The 9,998-nt window shown below is 47.3% G+C and overlaps 1 protein-coding gene across 3 annotated transcripts in view; it reads right to left on the bottom strand.

Annotated features, from left to right (window-relative positions):
* Positions 1–9,998, bottom strand: part of Ranbp10 (RAN binding protein 10) — a 60,258-nt gene that overhangs the window by 7,656 nt on the left and 42,604 nt on the right. For all 3 annotated transcript variants that reach the window (XM_028768728.1, XM_028768729.1, XM_028768730.1), the window contains 3 exons: positions 8,644–8,811; positions 3,479–3,501; positions 1,357–1,541 (listed from right to left, as the gene is read on the bottom strand). In XM_028768728.1, coding sequence (XP_028624561.1) covers positions 1,357–1,541; positions 3,479–3,501; positions 8,644–8,811 — 376 coding nt within the window. The remainder of the gene's footprint in view (positions 1–1,356; positions 1,542–3,478; positions 3,502–8,643; positions 8,812–9,998) is intronic.

Below are 9,998 nucleotides of genomic sequence, written 5' to 3'. Positions count from 1 at the left end.
AAGGAAGGAAGGAAGGAAGGAAGGAAGGAAGGAAGGAAGGAAGGAAGATAAAGTCAATGGAGGAGAAAGAGTGGAGCTGGGGTAAGGGACTGAGACTGGATGAGAACCCAGTGTTTGCCACATGACTACTCCTGGCCCCTTGTGTCTTTGCAGAACAATGATCAGGTGAGTAGAAGCCAGACCCTTCTCCACTCTTGAGAGCTGAGCTAACACCCACCTTCTAACAGGTGGATGAGGAAGAGTCCTTGCTTCAGCCAGGTATGAAGTTGGCTAGTGAAATAAAGACTCAAACTTGCCCTACTGTTGGAGTCTCAGCAACACTGGCTTCCAATACAATTTAGAGATTAATTAACCAAGGAGCATGCTAGGTAGATCCACTCTTTACCCTGACATCATTCCACAGACACAGGGATACTTAGCTGGATACTGACCCTGTAAAGTGACCTCAAGCCTTGGAATACAGATTATTTTTTTTTTTAATGGCTTTTTGAGACACGGTTCTTCTGTGTAATAATCCTGGCTGTCCTGGAACTTGCTCTGTAGACCAAGCTAGTGTCGAACTGAGAAAGTTCCTGTCACTGCCTCTTGACTTCTGGGAATAAAGGCATGTGCCACCACGGCTGGCAGCAATGTGGATTTTTATAGCAGAAAAAAGCGCGTCCAGAGAAGAATAAGCCACACTAGTTCTAGAACTTCTACAGAATAGCCCTGGGAAGGAGCACGTCTGTGCTGGCCATTTTTTCAAACTAGTTATTTCCTTTTGTTGTTGGTGGTGGTACTTTTAAAGACAAGGTCTTTCTACATAGCCCTGACTGTCCTGGAACTTACTATTGAAGATGAGGCTGGCCTTAAACTCAGAGATCTGCTTGCCTCTGTTTCCCAAGTGCTAGGATTAAAGGTGTACACCACCATGCCTAGCCTGTGCTGGTGATCTTACAAACAGAAGCCTTTTGAGGGGAAGTTTTTTTTTAATTGTTATTATTTTAAATTATATGTATGTATGCAGTCCCATTTGTGGGTTTGTACATGTGAGAGCAGGTGCTTCAAGAGGCTGGTGATGTCAGAGCCTCTGGAGTTACAGATAACTGTGAGCCACCTGACATGGGTGCTGGGAACTGAACTCAGGTCTTCGCAAGAGCACTATGTGCTTTTAACTGCTGAGCCATTTCTCCAGCCCCAGGAGCAGCTCCAAAGCACAAAGAGCAATGTGCACTGACTGGAAGAAAGCATCAGCAGCTGCGTCCTCTGCCAGTGCTTCCCAGGAGCATGCCCAACCCACCAATGTGACTGTCGGCAGCGTGGTAGCACTGCACAGGTCTACAGTACCATGAAGCCTGGGAAGGGGGCAACACTCACTTCTGCAGCACTGCCTGCCACTCGCCAAGCCGGGCACTGATGGGAAAGCCGTGCACAGTGCCCTGGACTTTGGCACGCCACTCCCGCATATAGTCCTCAATGTCGAACAGGAAGGGCTGCTGCCCAAAGTTGGCATCCACAATCTCCCCAGGTGTCTGTAGGCCTACGGTGGGGTAGAGGTTGGCCTGAGGAAAAGAATGAATATCAGTCAGGCCCCTGAGGGCTGCAGGCTTCTCTTCATTTCCATGGCTCTTGCCAGCCGACACTAGGGCTGGAAGAGACTTGCATGGCAGGAGCAGCAGGGACCAGTGACGTCTAGTCTAACTCTCTAGCAGGAACTTATACCCAAAAGTGTGGGGGAGAAGAAAAAGAAAAGCAAGGAGGGCCCCGCATGGAAAGTCTCCTCTGGTCTGCATCAAAGGCCACTGTGTCCTCAAGGCCTGGGAACCCCTTACAAAACTCAGCCAAGGTACACAGTAGCAGACAGGGCTGTACACCCCTACATATATACTAATAAAAATGTGCTATGTGGTGGTTTATGACTTCTGGGAAGAGATGCAGGGCCAAGGATCCCTCAGCTACCAAAAAAGAGGTACATGAGGGAAAGGGATGACACAGGGGATAAGGAACACTGATGAGAACAGGCAAAGATTTGGTGAGTTGCTTCTGGAGTTGGTGGTGAAGGCTGCCCTCTTCCTGTGAGAGGTTTACTCAGCAGTGATTTATGGAACGCACTATTTTACTGTCCATTTCCCACTTTAGTGAGGCCACCCCTCATTCAGTACCTCCTATGCCACCACCCAAAGCTTCGCCCACCTCCTCCCCATGCCACTCAACACATTTTTTCCAGGAACCCCTATCCATTCTCTTTTTTAAAAGGAAAAAAAAAAGGTCTTATGTAGTCATTCTATGCATGTAGTTGAAGGTTACCTTGAACTAACCTTGCTGCCTCCACCTCCCAAGAGCTAGGACTACAGGTGTGCACCCCACCCTTGGCCCCCTTGTACCTCTGTACCGTCCACTCTTCAGGTCACTCATAAGTACCACATATGTTTTGAGCACACGGGTTTCAGCCCACCACAAGGTCAGAACCTACACTCTCTCTGCTTCCTTTCTTTTTCTCCCGTCTTCCACACCACAGGCAAAGCCCAGGGACACGTCCCAGTCTTTCCAGCACTTGACAGCACACTGCCCACACTCACGTCGGTTCACCTCACGTCATGTCTCCATACCTAGACGCTTCCCCAGCCAGAGTCAGAATTCTTCTGAGTCTGCTCCCTTTGCCTAGGACAACAGCCCCTTTCTGGGGCTTCCAGGTATGAAGGAAGGATTCTGATATGTAGACAGGAAGTTCAAACATAACTGTGGGTACTGCAGTTAAAATTCAGAGGCCCCTCAGATCACAAATACACTTCCTGGGGCATAGTGGGATCCTAAAACAGCCACCAAAGTCAGTAAACTTCTTTTTGGAACCAGGGCAAATAGACCCATGCCAGGCCCAGCATTTTGGGTAAAGGTTCTGCATGTGACAATGCCTGTACCACTCAGCTAAGTAATGGGATAGAGAGAGTGAGGATGGATCCCAGACTAAGCTGACAGGAAACTCCATCCTTTTCTAAGAAGAGAAAAGCCTACAAAACTCATACCCCAGGAATCAGGGAACCCTGAATGGTAGCATTCTAGGTTTCTAGAGGTGATGACTTTCCTCAGAAACCTCTGATGGGCATGTATAATGACCAGATTCCTACGAGTTCAGGAGTAATCCCTATATGCCACACCCAGTCCACTGGCTGGAGTCACAGACATTTCATTCAGATCAGCCTGTCCCATGGAGCTACCCTCTTTCACCACCACCCCCTTACCCCCACCCACAACTGCCTTAGAAAATGCCACAAATTTCTGTCACCTGCTAAGAGACGTGGAGGAAGACCAGGCCTTGCTGCTGAAGAGAGAGGACGGCCAGCAGGTAACCCTTACTGGCACCCTCAAGCTGGCAGCACATCACACATCCCTGCTTGGGGAAAGGGCCAGACTCCACACCCTGCACTTGCAGGTACCACCACCCACCCCAGCAGCCCTCAACAGCCCAGGAGGAGGAGGACCCATTGCTTGTAGTACTCACCGGGAGATCTGTGAAGGCGATACCTGTGGGAAGGAAAGGACAGTCATCAGTGATTAATTAGATAGGGATAGCCCCTTGGTCCCCAGTGATCTGTAAACTCTAGGTGCAGATGGTAGTCAAGCGTGTACAAGGGGTACTAGGGACTGGGACTGGCAGTTTTAGGCCTGGGCCTTCTTCTTGCTGGATAATCTAAGCAGAAGAAAATCCAGGACCTTAATTGCCTATAGTTTTTCTACCTTTTCAAAGAATATCTACTAAAAAGAACTAAACCAAGTGATTTATCTCTTAGGCTGGCTATTCAAGCCTCTTGATATCTAACATGTCTGTGAAGAGCTTACTATGTGCTCTAACCCTTCTCTATTACCTGATGCCCTCCTCATGTCAATTCCTTACAGCAGGCACTGTGCTCATTCTCCCAGTTTACGGACAAACAGAAGCCCCTCAGAGGTTAACCCCTCAGAGTGCCTTTGGTCACTGAGATGTTGGCAGTGGTAGCTCTGCATAGACCTAGTCTGAGTCCAACACTCCAAGCTGACAGATTAATGCTGCCCATCCTCAGACTCCAAGAGTTCCAAGTTCTCAGAAGTTCTTTTTTGTTTGTTTGTTTTTTTGGTTTTTTGTTTTTTGTTTTTCTAGACAGGGTTTCTCTTTATAGCCCGGGGTGTCCTGGAACTCACTCTGTAGACCAGGCTGGCCTTGAACTCAGAAATCCGCCTGCCTCTGCCTCTCAAGTGCTGGGATTAAAGGCGTGCGCCACCACTGCCCAGCCTCAGAAGTTCTTATTATCCAAGATCTGGCTGACAGTGGCCTGTGCATCCCCCAAACACTCCTGTTTGGAGTGAGGAATGCATCTCGAGACTTCAGATTTGAGCTGCAGTAGGGGTCGTGCAACCCCAAACATACAAGCATACCTGAGCCATACTCACAGGAGTGGGGCATCGGGATGTATGGAGCTAAGGGAGCCTCTAAGGCCTCACATCCCTCTTTTTTTTTTTTTTTTTTTTTAAGATTAAAGTCCTTTATCATGTGGGAACCCCTTGGCTTCTGGCATTAGGGGTATACAAAGTACTAACTCCCTGAAGCTCCCAAAGGACTTCCTGAAGCCTCATCTGGAAGGAAGCAGAACTTGGCGATCCAGCACAGGTGAAGTATATGCTATTCCTCACACTGGCTCACAGACTAAAACCCAAGGTGAAGACAGATGACACATTCTTTGCTAGGTAAGGTACAAGTTGGCTACTTTACTCTTCAAGGAGTGAAAGTCAAAAACCTTATGCTCCAATGGCCTGAGGCCACTTGTGAGCCTCACCAATAGAGTCAGAGTCACAGCGTCAGAAGCTCCTAATTACAGTGTAGTCTGCTGGAGAGCTACCCTTGTAGACCTCGGAGGATCCAAGGTGCTACTCTCTCCCGGGCTTAAGGAGAAGCTCAAAGGACCTTAAAAGAAGGGGACTCCGGCTCCATCAGTTACTGCCAAGTGACCTTTGCATATACTTTGTAAGGCTAGGCTCAGACTTCACCTGTGCTGGATCGCCAAGTTCTGCTTCCTTCCAGATGAGGCTTCAGGAAGTCCTTTGGGAGCTTCAGGGAGTTAGTACTTTGTATACCCCTAATGCCCAAATTACCCAAAGTGATCTAGCCCACCAGAAGAACCCTTTACCTCATGAGGGGGATGGGGAAGAGGAAGGAAGGAAGAAAAATAAGATAGTCTATGAAAGCTGCTTCATACATCATGTAGTCTAGGTACAAGCTGACTGATGGTGGGCTACAGAGTGGAAAACTGCCACACTCTGGGAGAGGTTGACCCACTCAGACCTGCCCAACTCTGCTTTACAATGGCACCAGGAATGACAAGTCCTTGAAGGGCTTCCAAGATGAGGAAAGAAACCACTCTCATCTATATTACACTGTAGAAGGCAACACTGCTCCACAAGAAGGTTCTGTGAGCCTCCACAAGGCTACTGTGGTAAGATTTGGGTAGACACACAGTTTAAAAGGCCAGGCAAACAGGATAGCCAGGCTTGCTGATGAGAAGAATCCTGTCCCAAACAGGGTCTGGGGCCCTGAAGCTGAGAACAGAAGACCATGTGAGTCAGTACGGACCACATGAAGAAGAATCTACAGGCACACAGAACACTTGCGGACCAGACAGCAGTCCTTCACCTCCATTTACTCATTATTGATCGAGTGTCTGCTGAGGCCTGGCAGGAGCTGGGTCAGATAACAGGACTAGGCAAACAGCTGAAGCCAGCTGATCCTCAAAGTGTCCCTGATTCACCAAGAGAGAGGGTATATGATGAATAATTAGAAATACAGAATGAAGGAACATAAGGCTTGAGTGTTGACAAAGTAAATGACCAGGGCAGCCAGAGACAGGAGATGTCATTCTACTTCCCTAAAGTGGACAGGACAAGAGTCTGAAGCATACTAGCAGTGATAGGTTGGCACATGACATGGGAAGATTCACCTGGCATCTATCAATCTAACATCATGAAATGTCATGATCTAGAACACACAAAGGGCAGGACCTATTTATCTTTCAGTAAGGTTTCAACAATACTTTTATGAACAAGATGGTAAAACATGGGCCTCAAACTAATATACTTGATTCACCCACCCTCGTCTACCTCCCCGTCCCCCAGGATTAGTGCTCTACCAATGGCCCCTATCTCCGCCCTCTTTTCATTTCTTCTTATTATTCATTTTTCTTAAGATGTCCTAGCTGGCCCTGAGTTCTTAAAGCCCCTGCCTCAAGAAATTGGGATTATGGCCTGTGCTACCAGATAGAGCTTGGGGGTGGGGGTGATATAGAGTAAACTGATTCTTTGGCCTTTTTTGTGCTTATTTTGCCTTGTTTTATAGTACTAAGGATTGAACTTAGGATCCTGAAGAAGCTAGGCAAGTGCTCTAATAGCGGACTCCATCTCCAGAGTCACACAACTGGTTGGTGTCTAGCTGAGCAAACTCAACTACACATGGAGCTCAAATCTTAACCTTCTCCTCTTTTAATATGTTGAATATTAATCAACTTGTTTCTCATACTTTGGGTTAACCGAACTTAGAAATAAACATCAAATATCAAGAAATAAACAAGACTGTAGAAAATTTTTTAAAAGAGTAGAAAAAAAATTAGGCAATGTACTACTACATGAAGTTTAAACACGTGTAGGTCTTTGTACAGGGTCCATAAAAAGCATTCACTAGGCAGATGAATACAAAAATGCCTAGGGGACCCAGCTAGCAAAGAATTTGTGACCCTTTGGTGGTCCTAGCACACATCTATATGGCCCAAAGGAGCCATTAAATATACAGCTACAATAGGTACAGCACAGTATTTTCCAAATCTTATATTCCATGTGGACAAGCTAGAGGGATGTGAGCCTGGCTGTGTGGGCAGGTAAAAGGATGCACGCTGAGAGAAAACAACAGCCCTGGGGATCCTGGCAGCAGGGACAGCAAAGTGAGGAAACAGTCAGAGTCAGGAGACAGAATGAGGAGCGAAGAACTTTCTTGAAATCTTACTGCAACTGCAACTAGTGACGGTCAGTCTCGGGAGCTTCTCTAGATGTGCACCAGGGGAAACTCTGCCTGTGATGTGTTCTCAATCCCCCATTTTTCTGTACTTCTCTGCTTGCTCTGGGCTGCAGTGTACAAACTACCCTACTGATACACTGGCTCTTAGTTGCTCACTCCCAGTCAATAGCAAACCTGATTCCCTTCGGCCTCTTGATTCTGAGCCGGTTCGCCTCCTAGAAAAGCCACACAAATCGTGGGAACAGTAGCCAGAGATCTACTGGCCACAAAGCCAGCTGGAAGCAGGGTGCCTGGTTTCTATTCCTGCAAAGCGTGGTGGTCTGCTTAGTAAGGTACTGCTGGTCCTCTCCTTGGAAGAGGCAGGTTGTGGCTAGAGTAGACACCCTTGCATGGCAGTCAAGCGCAGCAGCTAAGGACCAAATTGGGACAGTTTGGCCATATACCAGCCAGTACCGGGTAGGACAAGGCACCAGAATAGTCAAAGTCCCTTTCTCTGAAGTTTATCATATGTTTTAAATTTCAATTAATTGATTTATCTTGTATATTATGTACTTATGTGAACAGGGACACACATATACCACAGCACATGAGTGGGAGTCATAGGACAATACTGGGGTAGTTGCACAGGCCAGTTGCTGGCTTTAGCTCACACAAACCATCTTGCCCTGGCTCCTGAATGATGGGATTGCAGGCATACACCAAATCTGGCATACTCTCTCTCTTCCTCTGACCCTTTTTTTATAGCGCTCTGAGTCTAGAATGGCCTCAGACTCATATAGCTAAGGATGGCCTTCAACTTCTGCTCTACCCGCCCCCCACTTCAGTAGTGCTGGGATTCCAGGCATTCACCGCCACATTCAGCTCAAGTTCTAACGCTAGGTTTATGTAGAGAACAGGTCCACTCAAGGAGCCATCGCACCCCAACTTTCCCATAGCTATACCCCTTCACACTGTTTAACACTGCACCAGTCCAGCTTCTCTTCTTACAAGTGTGTCCATCCCTCTAGCCTGCTGGACCTCTGTTGCCATTCCTCATACCCATCACTACAGAGTTAACCTCAGGATACTCGCCTTTTCTCCTGGTCCTTTCTCCACTGCATCCTTCCATTTCTCTCTGGAGTTTTATGTTGTAACTCTGTCAACATATGCTGCATGTTAACCATGAACAGGGCAGAGATCTGTCCCTATCTGACTCCGTCCTGTTTACTTTCTGTCTGACAGCCCTCACTGTTACCTTCAGTATCCCAACTATCAGAAGAACTGACCAAAGGCTGGGCCCAGTTATAGGCATTTAAACCCTAATCACTGATTACTACAGTCAGGGCCCTCAAACTTCTCCATCAAGTACAACAGACAAGACAAGCCAGGATCATGACCAGAATATTCCTGCACCCTCAGGAACCACCCTGGACTTATACCACAAATGCTGCTGGAGGGACAGGTTAATAACAGGCATTCCCTGTCGCCCTTCATTCACCTGAGAGGGTCCCAGTGCTAGAAATGCCTGCAGTTCCTCAGAGAGCTGTGCAGAGGCTCCTTGATACTATCTGACTTCAAGGCCTGTCCTTGAGCTTCTCGGCAACCAAAGTGGCTCCAAGGGCCAGACCCTTCACGGTCTCCTATGCACCTACCAAGGCTGTGGCCATTCTTGGTGTAGAAGCAGGTGCCATTGATGAGGTTGACACAACAGCCGATCACATCCCCTGTGGTGAATGTGGGACCATAAGGCTGGCCTGTCCCCGAGGAGCAGAAGGAATGCCCATCATCGCCATGGTAACCATAGGAATGTTTGTCCCAACCTGTGGGGAAGAGAGCGGCAATAGCTGAAAGTAAGTACTTGATAGAAGTCTCTGAAGGTCTCAGTTATACTTCCCAGACTCTGCCCACCTTAGCCAGCACTTAGGAGTGTGACCTTTCACAGAACTGCCTACAGACATGGTCTTGTTGAGTTACACAAATATTCTGATAGTGAGGCCACCAAATCATCACCTCTGAGGAGCTCAGGCAGGCCTGAAAGGGACTCACTAGAAGACATGCAAAAGGAGAAGCCTCAGGAAGAAGCAGGCTAGAACTGAGGAGATCAATACCGGTGGGTTGTTACAATGTTTTTGTTTTTCAGACAGGATCTCTAGAAGTCCACAACAGCCTCAAACTCACTAGTACTGAGGCTGGTCATGAACTTCTGATCTTCCTGCCTGTTCTCCCAAGTGCTAGGAGTCCAGCTTGACCAGTGGTTAAAAATACGGTATGTGTTTTAAATGGGGAATACTGTATTCTTTTCTTTTTGATGGTACTAGAAAGCAAACCAAGGGTCTTGGGAATGCTAGGCAGGCACTCCACCACTCAGCTGTACTAATTCTTTTTTTACATTTTATTTTAAGATAAAGCCTAAACTGCCTAGGCTGGCTTCAGTAAGAGATTTATAGGTGTATTCTACCACACCTGAAAAAAAAAATCCTCCCTTTGTACTTTCTCCTTCTTGTGTGATGGAGAGTCAATGTAGTGTCACTTGTACTAAGCATACTATACTACTGACTATATTCCCAGTTCCTCTTCCATTTTAGTATGTGTACACACACACACACACACACACACACACACACACACACACGGGTGGGGTTGGGGGGGCAGGGAGGGAGGATTGTGTTATTACCAAGACAACAGAATGTTGCCAAGTGTGGTGGTGCATGCCTTTAATCCCAGCAGACAGGTAGGTAGAGCCAGGGCTGGCTTCACAGTGAAACACTGTCTCAAACAACAACAAAATCAGGAAGCTGAAGAGATGACTCAGTGGTTGAGAGCACTTACTGCTCTTTGCAGAGGACCCAGGTTTGGTTCCCAGCACCCACAAAGCAGCTCACAATTGCTGTAATTCAAGTTCCAGCACCCTGATTTCCTCTTCAGGCCTATTTGGGCACTGAATACATATGATATACATAAACATGCAGGCAAACACTCATATACATAAAATAAAAATAAATAAAAT

Source organism: Grammomys surdaster, unplaced genomic scaffold, assembly GCF_004785775.1.
Source record: "Grammomys surdaster isolate TR1022 unplaced genomic scaffold, NIH_TR_1.0 187, whole genome shotgun sequence".
Classification (NCBI taxonomy): Eukaryota; Metazoa; Chordata; class Mammalia; order Rodentia; family Muridae; genus Grammomys; species Grammomys surdaster.
The sequence above is the reverse complement of the archived record's forward strand: the minus strand, read 5'-3'. Positions and strand labels throughout refer to the sequence as shown.